Raw genomic sequence first — 17,360 nt, forward strand, 5'->3', positions numbered from 1 at the left:
TAATGTTCACCCTTGGTTTGAACGGTTTTTCGCCTGTAATTGTCTTCCTAGTGTCTGTACTTATCTGTCTATTCGACCTTCTATGATTCTTAGACTTCGATTAAGTAAGGGGCTAATGATGAGCCGATATTAAAAATCGCCTGAAAATACAAGGCAATGTGTGTGCGTTAAATTCTGCATGAAAGCTGGAAAGATGGGATTGAAATTTAGCATGCAGATTAGCATGCTGGAGGGAACATAAATGAAAAATGTTGGGTGAAAAGTTCATTATGCTCATCCTTGTACACATCTGTTTGTCACCCCTTATAAATGAATAAAGAGCTGAACTGTTTTTCCCGGGAGTTCAATTAGCTGAATAAGAACGTGGTTATCAGTTCATGCAACTAATACTTTGAAACTACTTGAGTAGTGGGATGGTTATCCGGGAGGGAGGGAAGGCTCGCGTTTCCTTTTTGTTCAGATAAAAATCTACGTATAATTACATGTTTTCGAGCTTCTGCTTTAGCTTAGAGCTTCGTGATGTTTGTATCCGATCCTGTTTCTGTCATTTATTTGATAGGTGAAGTATTTAATGCGAAACGACAGAAATATTGACTATTCGTGAAATGACGAAAAAGTGAGACATTTCTGGGTTTTTAACAGATCTTGGAATGAAGCAGCGCACTTATCCACCGAGTATTCCGTAGGTGAGCGCATTAGATTCCACGCAAACAATTGTTTGGAAGAATTTAATATGGCTTCCTACACATTTTCTGCTTCACAAACTTAAAAAAAAAAAAAAACTTGACGATTCCGGGAATGATTTGAGAGGTTCTTGACACCGAAGGAGCCTTTTTTGAAAGAGATACGTCTCCCGTCCCTATAAGTATAGTATCTGAGACTTCATGGATTCATCCTCGACAGTTTAGGTCAGCGTCTAAAGAGGGAAGACCAACTCAGAAAGGCAACACCCATTGAGATATCATGTCAGTACATAACACCCATTACTTATAGTCAGTGGGCACACGTACCCATAACTTCTGTATTTATTGTTTTCAGTAAGATTTTCAGTGCAGATTAACGTTTTTGAAGTGTAATTTTGAATTCTGTGGTTTCAAGTAAAACCACAACCAATCAATTGGCACGGTGTTTTTTTATTTATTTATTATTTATTTTTTTTATTTGTTGAATATTACGATGACGCCCGTATATTTCACAGCTTTTATTGAACCAACAATCTCTTTCCTCGGACAAAATGACATCGGAACAAGCATAGCATTAATAGTGTCATATGAGATGAACCAGCCCAAAGATGTTCAATATGCTAAACAGGATATTGATCTATAACAGCAAGGTTGCAAGTGTGCGGCAGACCTATGTATACTGAAGAATACACATTTCCTTTGACATTTCACCAACAAAGCCTTAATGATAGCATTTTCCACTGTTCTTTTTGTAAAAGACGTCTTGGAAGACATTAAGAGGTTTTTTAACTTGTTTGATACTTAAAGTATTCTTTGGGCTCCATTCTATTTGCGGAATGTTGGTTTGGTGTTTGTACCAGGTAGTAACATTAAGGATCATAATAATGTAAAAGGAAAGTGCAATGACCTTTTTCGTGAGTCTAAACGTGTCACTAAAATAGACTTATCGGTCTTCATTCATGCATAGAGTTTTCCTAACTGCCATACTCTAGTGGTTATGTCCAGTATATATTAAATTTCTTAGTTGCTTTGGTGCTCTCAATGTTTTTTTTTTTTTTTTACCCCGAATTATAGATGTGCCAATATGAAAAATCCGCCGAGTATTTGGAAGTGAATTTTACAGAGTCAAACTGGCTTGACCAGTCATTTTACGATTAAAAAAAAAAAAAAAAAGAAAATATATAAAATGTTTTATTCCAGTATTGATTGTCAGTTTGGCGCTGGCCTTAGTCTGGTAACTATTATTATTTCGTAATAATTACTTGTATATTCAGGTTCAGCGTTAAGTAGCATTTCCTCCCAATTCTCAAACGAACTATTCGCAACCACCCATGCACGATAAAGATCTTTGTTGTTGCTGCTGTTTCGTCTACAAATATTGTCGACCACGCATTTGTCCATCTATAAATGCGTGTGTTCTATTGTCGGGCTGTCTGTTTTGCTGGATGAAACACCCCAGTTTCCGGAGAAGGAACTTTGCATCCCTTGCGAGAGACTGACTAAATCAATCACGGTGTGAAGAAAGGCCATCACATTCATTCCTGTGTCTTGACACGATTCAAACCTAGGCGTTTTCACATGGTGTGGAAAGAGAGCGATAGTAATTACTGCGAGCGTAACAATTTTGTATTAAAAAGTGCTTTGACACTTCCATAGGAAAGATACGCCCAGTTCAAAAAAGGGCACAACGCCATTCCTGTTGATAGTTAACGTTTTAAAATTAAGTTTAAAGCTGAAATTTAACCACCAGGTTAAGCTATCCGAGAAATTTTTTCCAAAATGTTAAGATGTCATTGCCGATTAGAAGTTCGAGTGCACAGGTAATTAACAGTGGTATCTGCAAGTTAGAATTGTGGGATTTGTTGCATAAACTTTGGAGAGAAAAAATATGTATAACGTTATTTTCGTACCAGTTGTTGTCCGTGCTTTCCTTTTCATCCAAAAAGGCATTGAGTTGGATTCAGATTCAAACCGTGGATCGGAACAAGCGAGTTGTTGGACTTGGTTTCCTCGAATCAGGATTTTACACTATTCGCATTGCGGAATGGATCATTATCGTGCTATCATATGAAGGGCCCATTTCCATAGAACTCCCAGATTGTGAGAATCACGGAATTATCCAGGGTAAAATATAGTTATATTTTACCCTGGATAGGGTAAAATATAGTTATATTTTACCTTCGATAATTCCGTATTGTTAAAATATAGATGCCGAGTTGACCGTTTTTGGCAATACAACCACCGGTCGGAGAACGATTCACAAGGAACAGGCCCACACCATAATCTAGTCTTCTCCGAATTTTATGGTGGATATAGTATGTTCCCCAGGCTTTTACCAACCAATTTGTCGGTATCATGGGATAACGAGTCTGTAAAGCGACTCGTTTTATGACTTTTTTTAGTGTTCCATATTTATCTGATCGTTTCGCACACATTCATCGAATTCGTTCTTCCATTTTCCCACTGCAGGGATGGGGTAAAATTTTCTAGATTTCAGCTTATTCCTATCGTGAGAAACGACAAGTTGCTGATATGGCATCTAAAGATTGACTTTTCAACAGAGAGAGAGAGAGAAAGAGAGCTGTTTAAAAATGAGACATGAATCCACAATGAAGACTCAGAGTCATTTAGAATTACACTATACATTAGGTATGACTACTTTATTAGGTATACCTACCTAATGGGGAGTACAGGTCTTTATTTAGTCCCACAGCCTGGATTCTTCCCTACTTGACGGATGTTGGCCATACTCTAAATAGACTAAGGCTAGCAGAACCAGAATATAGGCACTGAACTGATACCAAAAACGGACTGTCTACCTTGCAAACCTCATGACGGGTTTATCACCCGAGATTGATAGACAGAACTAAGCTGGACCACCACCCGATTTGGACACCAAACTCTACACTTTGCCCAAACAGTTTGAGTGGAAAAATGCTAACAGTAAAGGAAAGATGGGGATACTTGGACCGACGAACCACGACGAAGTTAAATCCTAGAACATGACTCTTACGGCTATGACCATCAGTAGCTCTGCTGCCAACACGCTATTTGGCGATCACTTTGATCCCTTTCCCCTTGGTGGGGGAGGGGAATGTGTTTTCTGTCTTCTACCCTCCCCGTACCCCTCTTCTCCTGGTGGGGTTGTCCCCACTGACCTTCTTGGGGTCATCTTCCCTATTGGCCCCATGTTTCTACCTGTTCCCCCAGCCTTCAGTCTCAGCCCCTACTTATACCCAACCTGCCATGCGTGTCTAACCGATTTAACTTTAATTTAATGTCTAACTCAACCTTTATCATAACTAAACTTAAACTTGGTCCTAACCTTGTTTGGCTGGTTGGTTTTTTTTTTTTTTTTTTAATAGGCCCTAGCCACTAAAATCTTCGGAAATTCGGTGACAGGGCCTGTGGAAAAGTGTAGGCAACAGGGGTCCCACTAGAGGCCGAACGGCTAAAAGGTCAGAGGAACAACACAATGACACTACCACACACATACTTTTTAAAAATCTCTGGTCTTCAGAGTTCTGTGTTACACAAACAGAGCACACAAGAAATGGGGGGAAACTCGGGGGCCGTTAGACACTAAACACCTCTCCACAACCCCAAGGCTGAGAGGACCCGTTACTACAACGAGCTCCTCAATATTTGGCAAACTTGATAGATACCTCAACACTGGGCATTGTCACAAGAAGATTCCTTCCTGATGTAACCTACCCGGCTTCTAATCTGTACAGTCTTGGTTTACCCCTTCACTAGAAACGTCGTACCTAATTACCGGAGACGGATCCATGAATGAAAAATTACACCATCTGGGTCTCCACCCAACAGATCTCTGCCATTGTGGAGCCAAAGAACTGGTGGTACATACTATTCAAGTGCATTATGTATGATGATCTCAGACACAACCTTGTCAGCTGTACGCAGATCTCTGCCGAGCATTTAGAGTTCTTACCCTCCCTGCACTGCAAACCTACTCAGCTGAAGTCTTGAAGCACAGACGAAGGATTAACAGGCCCCCAGTGGCCAACAACAACCCAGCAGTGGATTGAAACCGATCAACTATCTACAGTTTTTTTTTTTCACCGTCCTGCTGCACGTGCTGTGGAGCTTGTTTCTGCGCCCTGTGTGCGGGGTGGAAAACTTCCCCCCCTCTCTTCTTTTCGCGTTCATCACAGCGTAGCTGTCACATTATTATTTTTTTTCTCTTGTGAAGTAGGACCCAGAGGAATCTGGCTCACCTTTCGGCAACATCAGGCGGATCAGAGTCTCGAATTGAGACAGTACTTGCTCCATTGGGCCTGGCCCATCTTCCTGTGGTGTGGACGAGTACCGAGAATTATCTTTTCAGGTGACCGATGCTTCTGGGTAGCCAAGCGGCCAGAATATAACAGGACACACGCATAATAGACACAAACATACACTACTCACATATCTGGTCCTTTTACGGTGGTACTATTCTATTCTACACAGCGATACGTGCGGAGTTGAACTGACGTTCTAGCAGCCGCCCCTTACAAAAACACATGTCCACATGTCTCCACAGTTGCAAATTGGATGGTTGGGAATCTCTATTCCGAATTACTCGATACCCCCCATCCCACGGATGCACAGTTTGATCGTGGTGACCAGGGAGGCCACCACATTAGGCTAAATCCATTCTCATGATCTTGGAACCAGTTCTGTACAGTTCTGGCCTTGTGACATGGCACATTATGCTATGGAATAATAGATAATACACTGCAGCTTTGAAGGGATGCTCCTATTCGGAAACAATTTCCAGATAACTTGTAGTATCTCAATATTGCGCCTCTGGTATAAAGGGCTCAATATGCACCACGAAAACAAACACTCCATTACACTGCACCACCAGCTTGCGTGGTTGACACCTGTCAGGATGGGTCCCTGGGCTGGTTTTTTTTTTTTTTTTTGCCATATTTCGGTCGTCCGTCCCATCAACGTGAAACAGGAGGAATTGGGATTCATCAGACCAGACAACGTTTTTCCTATTGCGAACTGTATGTGTTGTTAACGGGAGCGGAACCTAGTTCGGTGGTAGACTGATGTCTCATCGATTGCAAATTAGGGCAAATTCTGCATTTTGAAATTGACACTTTGGTCACCACTGCTGTACTGGGATGACATTTGACTGATTGTAGCCTTTTTTGTTATCCTGTACAAGTCTTGTCAACCTCCGTTGGCCACTCTCATGAACGAGCTGGTTCCGATGACACGATCACCCTTGATGGGACATTATGTGGTTATTGAACCAATAACCACAATCCCTATCCAGTCGCCGAAAAAACAGTTTTACTTCATCAGGCATGTAGTTCCCGTGATTCTCCTGGCGCCATTTACTGTTCCACTTTCACAATCACTTAAATAATTCGTCTTGCATATTCTCGTACTGAATTTCACTTATACAACATCCCTATCTGCCGACCTGATTTATATCGCATGGTATGAACACCTGATGCTCTCACTGAATGAGCGCCTCATTTAAAGAAAGTAGGAGGAGTGCCTTTTAAAGTGGCTAAGGGAGCATGTAGCGCATATTGTTAATGCAGCTAATACAATACTGCGCAATAAATGGGCCGTGTAAATTTTTATGTGCATAGGAACGAATCTGCAGCTTGCATCCACGACATGTGCATTACTCCAGGACCATAGCCAGTCCCACTTTATAACTTATTTTCACAAAACTTAACCGAAACATTTTTAACGAATGCACCGACATTAAAATAAATTTGCAAGGAATAGTTTCCCAATAATGTTAGCTCTGCATTCCATAGTGTAACTAAAAATATTTTTCATCTGATAAATACGTGAATCAGACAATTTTATTTAAATTACCAATAAATAGTATCCGCAAAAGCAGCATCGCCGCTTTAAAATTTAATACTTCATTAATAACTGCACGGTCGAAATTACGTTATCTGAAAGCATCATTCTGCAATACAGTATTTGCCTTTTCGTTTGCGGACACGATGCATTTTTTGCATCATCCATCTATTGGAATGTGCCATAATTTCTATTCAGCAACTATATGGAATACACGCAGTTGTCTCCGAGGAAGAGAAATCTAACAACTGCTCTTAATAGGGATGGCCTTTCTAGTTCTAAAAAGATCGGCTACAATCAGTCTTCGTGTCAAGAATTCTTAAAAAGAAACATCGAAAAAAAAAAAAAAACTGAAGCGGATTGGGTCTTTTAAAGAAACGCCCAATGAAGACTTGAGTGGTCTGAAAGCTAATCTGGGCTGAAGAATATGATAATTGGATAACTGAGAAGTCAGATCCGTAATATTACATTCTAAGTTCAGTTTTAACCTCTGTATATTGGATTGAAACTCTTCTCTCTGAGTAGACCTTGATAGCCTCAATGGCAGTCACAGCTATCTGACCTAGTGTGAACTTTGCTAATGGTTCTATAGTGAAGTTTACATTCAGCCAGATGACTTACAGATGAATTAAAAACAAAGGAATGGACAAAATACTCTTTAAATAGTGCCGTGAATAATAACTACTAGGAAAACATTTTATAGGAAACTACCTTTTTTATTTCAGAGACCACTTTCGTGAAACAGAAAAATATTTTCCTGCATGACTTTGCCCCTGACCACATCGCAGGTAATCTAAGTACAGCATAACAATTATTTCATACAGTTCATAATATGTTAATAGTAGAGGAAGAATTTCATGCGAGATACTCATTAGCCCTACCCAGGAAATACTGCAGTTTAAAACCTCATGTAAACTGATGGCACTTTATTCGACAAAATTACTGCAAGGTAGCCATCAAGTAAGAAACCAATTTATTTGTCATGGTGTAATCAGAAACTTGATGTAACCAATTACATCAAATTTCTGATTAGACCATCTGCCAGACAGGTGAAAGTCGGTAATGTCAGCTCGAAGTAGGCCAACAAAATATTAATTGTGACGTAAGCCTTTGGGTCATTTTATAAATGACCCAAGGCTTACGTCCTAAATTGCTGTTGCTCCTGAAATCCTACAACAAGTAATGCCATTTAAGCTTGTGACATAAGCTTTGGGTCATTTACAGACAATATACACGGAGCAATATAGGTTTTAGGAGAATCGGCTTATGCCGATTCTCCTAAAACCCAGGAACTCCTCTAAAGCTCCTGGTTGCTAAGTTCTGCAGCAACATATTCAAAATATTTCCTCACACCGGTGCCCGCCTTCGTGGGTAGCACAGTTGGCAAGTTCGCCGTCCTCCCCACACCGGGTGGAAAAGACCTAAGTTCGAATCCCGTCGATGACAGGAGGAATTTAATGGTATTTTTCACAACGTGGCTGAGTTAGTCGGTCTCAGGCAAGAGTAGCATGGTTTTTCCTCCCGGAAACTTTGGTTTTTTGTCCAGCAAACAGAAAATCGACCTCAACACACACAATTCACAGACAGTATACACGCAGAAACATGTCCTTGGTCGCAGATGCTCTGAAAACCCTACAACAACCAACCACGGGTGCCCTTTAACAGATCTCACCCAGCAAGTTGCTCGTGTTTGGACCCTTTCAAATAAGTTCGACGCCTTTTTTTTTTTTTTAAATTGCAGTTTCCATAATTGGATACAGTGTTTCCAATTGCTGTTTAAAATTAACAATTGTCTTGTATAAGACAATTCCCTGTCATAATCCCTGCTGTATAGCAGGGATTATGACAGAGAATATTCTATTCTGATGGGTCTATTCTGATGTGAGACCCTGGCCGTTGGCCGTGATGGGACAATTGCAACTTTACTTAAATCTATATATGTACATTGTATTAATTTAGATGCAATAAAGATTTTCTCTCTCTATTATGACCTTATCTCTACGAGAAAATGCCCGATAAATATAATCGATAAGATACCATGGGTCTTCCTTGCTGTTAGTATACACTGTTCGGAGAACTTCACGTCCAACTGTATTGTAGCTTCCAACTTTCTTCGTCTACTGTTTAACTCAACCCTCCAAGGGGTAAAAGTTATTTTTAGGTTGATATTCCCAAGTGTATGATCCTGCATTTTGCTGCCTTAAAACTTACTGCCACTTCACTGACCATCTTTGAAGCCTAATCAAGTCATCCTGAAGAAGCACTGATTTTTGCTGCATTAGCCAAAATAAATAATAATAATAATAATAATAATAATAATAATAGCAATGAGTTTAATTGACGGTGCTCAATTGAGGTGAGTACAGTCAATTAAGCTCTTATTGCTATTATTATTATTAAGTCGATTACATAACGGTACATTAAGAAGCTCTATAAATCAGCTAAAGGCCAAAATAAATAAATAAAAAAAAATTAATAAAAATACAAATTACTATTCCCTGTTACAGCATTATAGACATTTATCAAGTCACATCAAGGCAACCAGGAACTCCTCTAAAGCTCCTGGTTGCTAAGTTCTGTAACCACATATCTGCTGGATCATTAGCTGATCACTAACCACTCTACTAATCTTCACATCATCTGCAAATTTCGATATCGCGCCTTTTAATCCCTATGTCGATGTCATTTATGAAAATCAGAAACTGTGGTCCCAGAACCGATCTTTGGGGGCATCACTTCTAAAACTTTACGCCCGATTATAATAAATAATCTTTGTGTACAGTACACAGATACTCGTACTGACCGTGATGTGTGTTCAAAGCGCTTCACCTCTTGCGTGATGATGTGTTAAGAGATTAGAAGTCAGGGTTGTCCCCAAAAGAGATATCATTTTGCCTAGAAATCAGAGTGTCACCAAAGCTAAGCATAGGAGCAGAAGAATCCTTTTTGCGAGATATAAGACAAGACTGAGTTTTAGAAGGATTGAAATAAACTAAGTTGTCTTTGCCCCACTGGAGAATTACCTGGAGATCGGCATTTAAGGAATTGGTAGCAGATATTCGAGAAGTTGAAGCTGATTGAGCAGTGCAAGGTTTCTCAAAATGGAAAGCAATGTGCTATCATCGGCAAAACTATGGATAGGATTTCCAGTCAATGGAAGAAGGTCATTAATATACAAGAGGAAAAGAGTGGGGGGAAAGAATTGAATCTTGGGGAACACCAGCATTAGTGGAGAAATTAGAAGACAGAGCCATCTACCATCACCCTCAGTGAGAGATCAGAGAGAAAACTGGATAACCAATTACAAAAAACAGTTGACAGACCATAAGACGGAAGCTTGTTTAGAAGACCTTTATGCCAAACACGATCAAAAGCCTTTGAGATATCAAGAGCAACTGCTTGTGTTTCACCAAACTTTTCCATAAATGGGTAACATAAGCCAGAATATCACCAGTGGATCGACACTGACGGAATCCATACTGGCGATCGTTGATCAGACGGAAGTTTCTAGGTAGTTTAAGAGTTAGTGGTTAATTGATTTCTCCATTACTTTAGAAGGAGTAGAAGTTATTGCAATAGGACGATATTTGATGGGAGGGATTTGTCACCCTTTTTTAGGAACTGGCTGGATATGAGCAAATTTCCAAGCAGAAGGAAAAACACCTTTGGAATAAGAAAGTGAAAAACGGTGGCAAAGAACAGGAGTAAGTTCAGGAGCACAGGTTTTGAGAACAAGTGGAGAAATACCATCGGGACCTCGAGTTTCTTAGAATCAAGATTCGTCAAAATCCTTCTGGCATCCTTTTGACGGAAAACCACAGGAGTCATTGAATGGAGCGTGTTGGGAATGGTGGGAGGTATTTTACCAAGATCATTAATATATGAGTTGGAAGAAAATGGGATGCTAGCAGGTCAGCTTTATCCTTGGCTGAAGTGACAACAGAACCATCTGGTTTGGACAGAGGTGGGAGCAGAGATGGGCAAAAGTTGCGGCCAATAGCTTTAGCAAGAGACCAGAATGCTCGGCTACCATTAGAGTAAGAAGCAAGTTTTCTACTCTTAGTCTGTTCGAACTCTAGTTTGGACTGATTAATACCTGCTTTACAATTGTTGCGAGCTTTGGTGTAGGCAGAAAATGAAACTGAAGAATTGGAAACAAGCCAATTACTATATGCAACGTTCTCTTGAACAACCTTAGCACATTTATTGGAAAACCACGGTTTAGATAAAGGACGAGATTTTAAAATGGATTGTGGAATAAAGGATTCCATTCCTACAAGAATAATTTCACTGACAGGATCTGAGCAAACGTTGACATTAGAAGTTTTGAAACAGTAATCCATCCAAGGGAAAAGAAGAAAATAAATCTCGCAGGTCATCCCATTTTGCATTCTTGTAATGCCAAACAACACGAGGTTGGGAATAGCCATGAGATAAAGGCTCTATTGGGAAAGGGATAATTACCAAGTTGTGATCTGAGGTGCCTAAAGGACCACTCACTTCGACCGTGTAGTTAGAAGGGTTGTTTGTGAGAAAAAGATCAGGCGTGTTGGCTGTATGGTTAGGATTATCCGGTATCTTGTAGGTAAATGAACAATCTGTGCAATGTCATTAGTAATTTCAAAAGCCTCAGCATCTCGACCAGCTGGGGGTCTTCTGACTATAGAATGGAAGCCAGCTGGAGTTGTGTACATTAAAATCACCAAGGAAAATTACCTCGCTGTTAGGAAAGTTGGACTGGAGAAAGTAAAGTTGCAAAGAGAGGAAATCAAAGAGCTCCAAGTGATTAGTGGAGTTGGGAGAACGGTAGAGACAACAGATGAATTTGAAACAATGAGGTAGAGAGATATTAAGCCAGAGAAGTTCGAAGAGAGAAGATTCCAAATTACCAAGTCTATGACAGGGAATATCGGAACGGACATATGCACAAATGGGCAACTGAGATGAGCAGTAGTTGAATCAACCGATAACAGATTCTGTCATAAAAAGTACATGGGGTTTGGCACACTGCAATTGGGAATGGACATCATTGAGATTAGAATTAAGACCACGTATATTTGTGAAATGAACTAGGAAGTGTTTGAGGTAAGCTTGCTCTTTAGAGTCAGAATTCATGGTGTATTCAATAGTAAGAAAAAGTGGGGGGGGGACATGCTGTGTGATGTAATGAAATTTTTGTATAGGGCGTACACATGGTAAAAATATACCTAGATCCTTGACATAACGTGGCCTCGGCAATGCCCCCGCATGCACACTACTCGGACTCCCTCCAGTCACTATCTGGCAGAGTAGAGGTAGCAAGATTATACACTAGCTGATCTGGAAGCCTCCTAAAGAGTTACCAATAGGTTCGGTCCGGTGTACTAACTTTAGAGGGTATAGCTCTAAAACACAGTTTTAGAGCTGTACCCTCGAAATGTAAGGAATATTTGATCTCACCATGATGTTCATCATAACCTCAAAAGTCATCAGTCATACTGCATGATGGAAGAGATGGGGGAAGGGTTGACCGGAACTTAGCTCTCGAGACTAAACATGGGTTCCACCACTTCAACCCTCCAATAAGCAAAGTGGTGATATTGCACCGGTTGATGAGAGTCATCTACCATCTAGTATTCCCTTGTAACACAGAGGGGCGGCATTCCCCCATGTGGTGTGGTGTGGGCGCCACACCTCGACCCCTGCTTACATTGGTTCACACCTGGGTGATCCATACCCACAGTGTGCTTGTGCATGGAGGTTATACCTAGGATTAATAACAGTCCACCATCGTGAAGGTGCAAGCAGAGGATTTGGCTGTCACAGACCGTCCGGACTTCACTGGTCGGATGAATCACGTTATTTACTCCACACCGTGGATGGTCGTGTAGGGATTTGGCGTCAACAACATGAGGCTCTTGATCCATCATGCATGGTATCAAAAGTGCAGGCCGGTGGGGGCGGTTGTATTGTGTGGAGAATGTTTCGCTGGTAGGAACGTGGACCCCTGGTGGATGTGAAACAACTTATCAGCGGTCTCCGCTATCGTCAACTGCTTGCTGACTGTGTACGCCCCGCTACGTTACACTTTTTTCTGAATGGCGATGGTGTCTTCCAAGATGAAATGCGCCGAGCCATCGGGCACTAGTTGTGCAGGACTGGTTTGAGGAACACAGTTCTGATTTCCAGCATATCGATTGGCCTCCGAATTTCCCCCTATAAAAATCCCATAGAACACTTGTGGACACTATGGTAAGGCATATCTGCCGTCTGGATACACCAATCACCTCCATACCTGCATTGCTTACCGCATTACACACAGCTTGATTGGCCATACCTCCCGAACGCTTCCTACATCTTGTTGGATCAATGCCATGTCGGATAGCTGCTGTACTGGGGGGCAAAAGGAGAACTTACGAAGTATTAGGTAGGTGGTCATAATTCAGTGATCACTCAGTGTGTGTATATACATATACGGAGGGTTAATTCAGCCTTTTGATAACGATTTTGACAGTCCTTTAAAACTACGAAATTCCGTGCCGCTGCCACCGGTTGTGTTCTCTTTGTTTTCCCTGCTCATGGACTATTGCACGGCATCGCAGTTTCCATTGAAGTAAAGCGCGCTGCAAAACTGCCAAGTCGATCTTGTCCCATCCCTGCTGGCAGACTTTCCACAAACCTTCAACTGTTCTGGAGCGGGTTCCGAGAGCTATTTTTAAAAATCCGAATGCGCAAAAATCCATGGGTGCGGCGTCAGGTGATTTAACAGTTATGTCTTCAAACGGGATCGAACGAATACCTGTCGCCGTTCCCATTCTCCACAAAAAAGGGTGGGTGTGGCTGGACGCCTTATGCTGGTGCACCCAGACCTTTTCAACGTCAGAACCGTACAATGTGGGTATATCACGTTCAAACAACGGCTGTAGAACTTCAGTCTGGTAATACACTGAGTTGACTTTCATTTTTAGCGACTCTACGCATCTCAGATTTGCCGTTAAGACAAAAACCGGCTACAACCATAAAACCTTGGCAAAAACTCTCCTTGCACTGACGCGCCCATGTTGGAAAGGCCTTGTCACCCTGTGGACGGTAATAAATTGCCGGAATTTTGTTGCAGTTGGAGAGTTTCCACCGAATTTCCACCTTTCAGCAGCCAGCTATTTTTCGTAGAGTTTTCAAGCATTGACTCGCCGCTCTGCAATGTGCCTTGCTCCTAGGTGGTGTACGCGAGTCTTGTGCTTCTTCTCCAGTTGCAAATTTTCGTTGATTATGCGACAGACGGTTGACTGCGAGGTTCCCACACGTGACGCTATAGCTCTTTGGATTTTCACCGACAACGAGCGACTGTATTTCCCGTACTACCTCCCTCGTTCGACTTGGAGCAGGTTGCAGTTTCTGCGGTGTTTTCCGCCCACTTGCAAGCAGCTTCGTGGAATTTTCCTTTGCCATTCAAAACCTTATGGGTACCAAACTTTGATACACTAAAATTTTTCGACTTGCACCTATCAGTAATTTTCGCATAACTGTACCCTTCTTCGGAAAGCGCGGTTATGTAACCTTCCCACCATGGGTCGAATTTCCGAGGCATGTCAACATTAAAACAACTTCTACAACTGATGCGCCTGCTCATAAGGTTTGGGACTGCGCATGCAGAAAAAAAAAAAATTACATTGCTGCCGTACGTCAGAAGCAAGATTGATGTCAAAATCGTTATCAAAAGGCTGAATCAACCCTCCGTGTGTGTGTGTGTGTGTGTGTGTATATATATATATATATACACACATTGTATTGTAATAAATATGGCATACCATATCCATTGTGAATTTGCAATATCCAGTTTATTTTTATCTTTTAACTATTTTTTCTGGTTTTAACTCTTTGGTAATATATATATATATATATATTTTTTTTTTTTTTATTATTTTTTCTTTATTTTTGATTTATTTATTATTTTTATGCTTTTATATATTTTATTTTTGACTAGTGCAACAAAACGCTTTGGCTTACTTGCCCTATATTGCTGATACTAATTAAAGATTTCGAAACACAAATTTCTTTACTGTTTCACATATTTCCTCACTGTATGTTATTAATACTAAGTATTTGCAACGCATAAAGTCACTCATTTGACGAGACATTCAATACTGGTTCATAATATAGTATTTCATAGTGCAGTAGTATGCATTTTAGTGTTTAAAGCAATGGATTGCGAAAATCATTATCGCACTAAATGATGACTTTTTGATAACTAATATCAAAAATTACTGGACAATCGTAAGATCCATATTAGAGGCAGCGTTCGAACCCTCAACCTTTATTTCTTAGGCAAATGTTACCCACTGGCCCAATCCGGCCGCACGGGTTAATATTGTGGCTCAACGTTAGCGACTATCGTTCTGTCGAGATCATAGGAATCGGAGAAATTGTATTATCTAATAAAAATGACGAATTACCCCTGGATACTTAGGCTGTGTACATAATAACCTATAAAAAAAAAAAAAAAAAAACACCCGGAATTTTTAAAATTATCAAACTTGAAAAAAATCAGTCCCCAAGGGAGTCGAATTTATGAAGTTCCGATGTTGTAGATTAGCCTACGTCTGTAAATATGGTGCAATACTATTGGTCAGTTTCGTTTTTTGTTTTATGGATGAAATACCCGGATTTTCCGGAAGGCACAAAATTTCACTCATTGCCTAAAACAATGCAGAATTCTTCGGAACAAAAAACCCTTAAATTATTACTGTTTAGACCGAACACAAACCCTTTTCACATTATTGGGGGAGGTAAATTATTCTGTAAATTTGTAGTTATCCATTTTGCGTTACATGTGTTGAGCGCCAAAGAAAGTGAGGATATGAAGAGTTAGTATATTGTGTCTGTAAACTGCGTGTGTTCTGTGGTGTATATGCCTCTTGTTGGACTTTAACCATGCAACCCAGACTGACTAACTCAGCCACTGGTGTGAGAGGTCAGAGATAGTAAATATTCCTAAGTTTCTCTTTGTTAGTACTTCCGTTATGTAAATTAGATGTTGTGAATATGTGTAAATGAATGTGTAATTTTAGATCGGTTGCATTAATTTTTAAAATTCTCTAACCTAATTTGTCAAAAATCTACTACAGGGCATGTTCAGTTACTGCAGATTACATAATTATCCGATCATGGCCGTCAATTCCTTAACTAGAAACAGTTTATCTAATTAATTTCGCGTAGTTGCTTAAATTAATTCCTCAGTTATATTAGATTAAGAAAACAGGCACAGAAGAGTTTCGCCTGTATCTTTTTTTAAATGTTCACGATACAAACTTTGCACGTAATGGTCAATATGAAAACGGCAACTAATAAAATTATTGCCAAAAAAATGTGATTGATTGAAATGCTAGCCAATGTACATAGCGGGAAAGCTACTCGGAGAGCACGTTTCCGTGAGTGAATTAATGAAACTGCCACAATATCTACATTATGTACTCAGTGAGGTTAATGCCTTATGGTCGTACTGTCCAAATATGCCCATTTATAAGATAACAAAGCGTTTCACTAGGAGAGATAACTAACAGCGGTTCAGGCAGCGTAACTACACAGTAGTTTAGCACTAGAAAAGTATTAACAAAATTTTCCAATGCAGCACTTAAATTCCTATGATGCTAATCAACTAGGAACTTCAGTGCTAAAATCTATTACAGAAGCAAAATAGTGAGAGGAAAACGAAGCTTATAAGCTCTGCCTTAAGAATTGTATATCTTATTATGATGTCAAGGTATTTAACTCTTCTTTAAATTTACATAAGCAGATTCGAAGTAGCAGTTCCAGTAGCTAATTTCTCTTTGGCCAAACGATTATTTTCTTATATTAAATCTACAGTTATTCATAATTTATCCTTAAGATGCTAAGTAATAATCGGCATCGAGACTAGTTTTAGTTAAAAGACAATTAAACACTACAATTAAAAGAAAATACAGGAGGTTCTCTGAAAACATCTCCAGTTTATGAACCAAGCCGATTTGTACGGATTTCCGTTCGGAAATTTCGTTATTTTTAAAACTGTTTTAGCGTGTCCATCCCTATGTGCTTCGCTTTGTGCGCACACGCACAGTGAGAGATTGAGATTAAAACCGATCTAGACAAATGACAGCAATTGGAAAATATAGCGGTTAGCTAAGATGAGCAACAAATAAATTGGTGTCTGTGTGTTACTTTGTTCTCCTTTGCTTTCAGTCATTGAATGCATCTCTCTCTCTCTCTCTCTCTCTCTCTCTCTCTCTCTCTCTCTCTCTCTCTCTCTCTCTCTCTCTCTCTATTCTTGGAGTATATATTCATCACGCTTTCTCTTTCAGTCTGTTCTCTAATTTTTTACAGTATTTATATTTCTGATTAACTTACCTGAGTACCGGAATGCAGAGGTAGCGGTAATAATACTATAGGTATGAGGAACGCTTCAATGTATTTCACCGTTCTTATTGTAAAATTTTGAAAAAACCACGGTCTTAACATGATACTCACGTGGATAGCAACCACACTACTAACGAAACAGCTAATGCTCCTTGGTTTCAGAAGTGCTTATAAGAGACGTGCTGTGTTACTGTAGGTGGCGCAGGTTTCTGGTTGCTGGTGAATGAACGGGTGTTTCCGTAAACGCGAATCGTGTGTTACGTTACTCACTCAGAGACACGTTGTGCAAGGACGGAGTTTCGGAAATCGCAGTTCGGGGGTGTTCAGGCATGCAACTTCCACAGCTGGAAGTAGGAAATTATTCATAGTTCTTCCGAATTAAAAAAAATAAAATAATAAAAAATTACAAAAGGATAAAATAGTTGAAAGGTGAAGGACGTACGGGGAAATATTGTCATTTTTGAAGAC

The 17,360-nt window shown here is 40.1% G+C and overlaps 1 protein-coding gene across 1 annotated transcript in view; it reads right to left on the reverse strand.

Annotated features, from left to right (window-relative positions):
* Nucleotides 1-17,008, reverse strand: part of LOC150085844 (Na(+)/citrate cotransporter-like) — a 104,323-nt gene extending 87,315 nt beyond the window's left edge. The window contains exon 1 of the mRNA XM_090373521.1: nt 16,884-17,008. Within this exon, the coding sequence (XP_090229647.1) occupies nt 16,884-16,994 (111 nt within the window). The 5' untranslated portion in view covers nt 16,995-17,008. The remainder of the gene's footprint in view (nt 1-16,883) is intronic.
* Between the last annotated feature and the right edge of the window lie 352 nt (nt 17,009-17,360).

This window comes from Mastigoproctus giganteus, chromosome 5 (genome assembly GCF_048544385.1).
Source record: "Mastigoproctus giganteus isolate SK-2022 chromosome 5, ASM4854438v1, whole genome shotgun sequence".
NCBI classification, from domain to species: Eukaryota; Metazoa; Arthropoda; class Arachnida; order Uropygi; family Thelyphonidae; genus Mastigoproctus; species Mastigoproctus giganteus.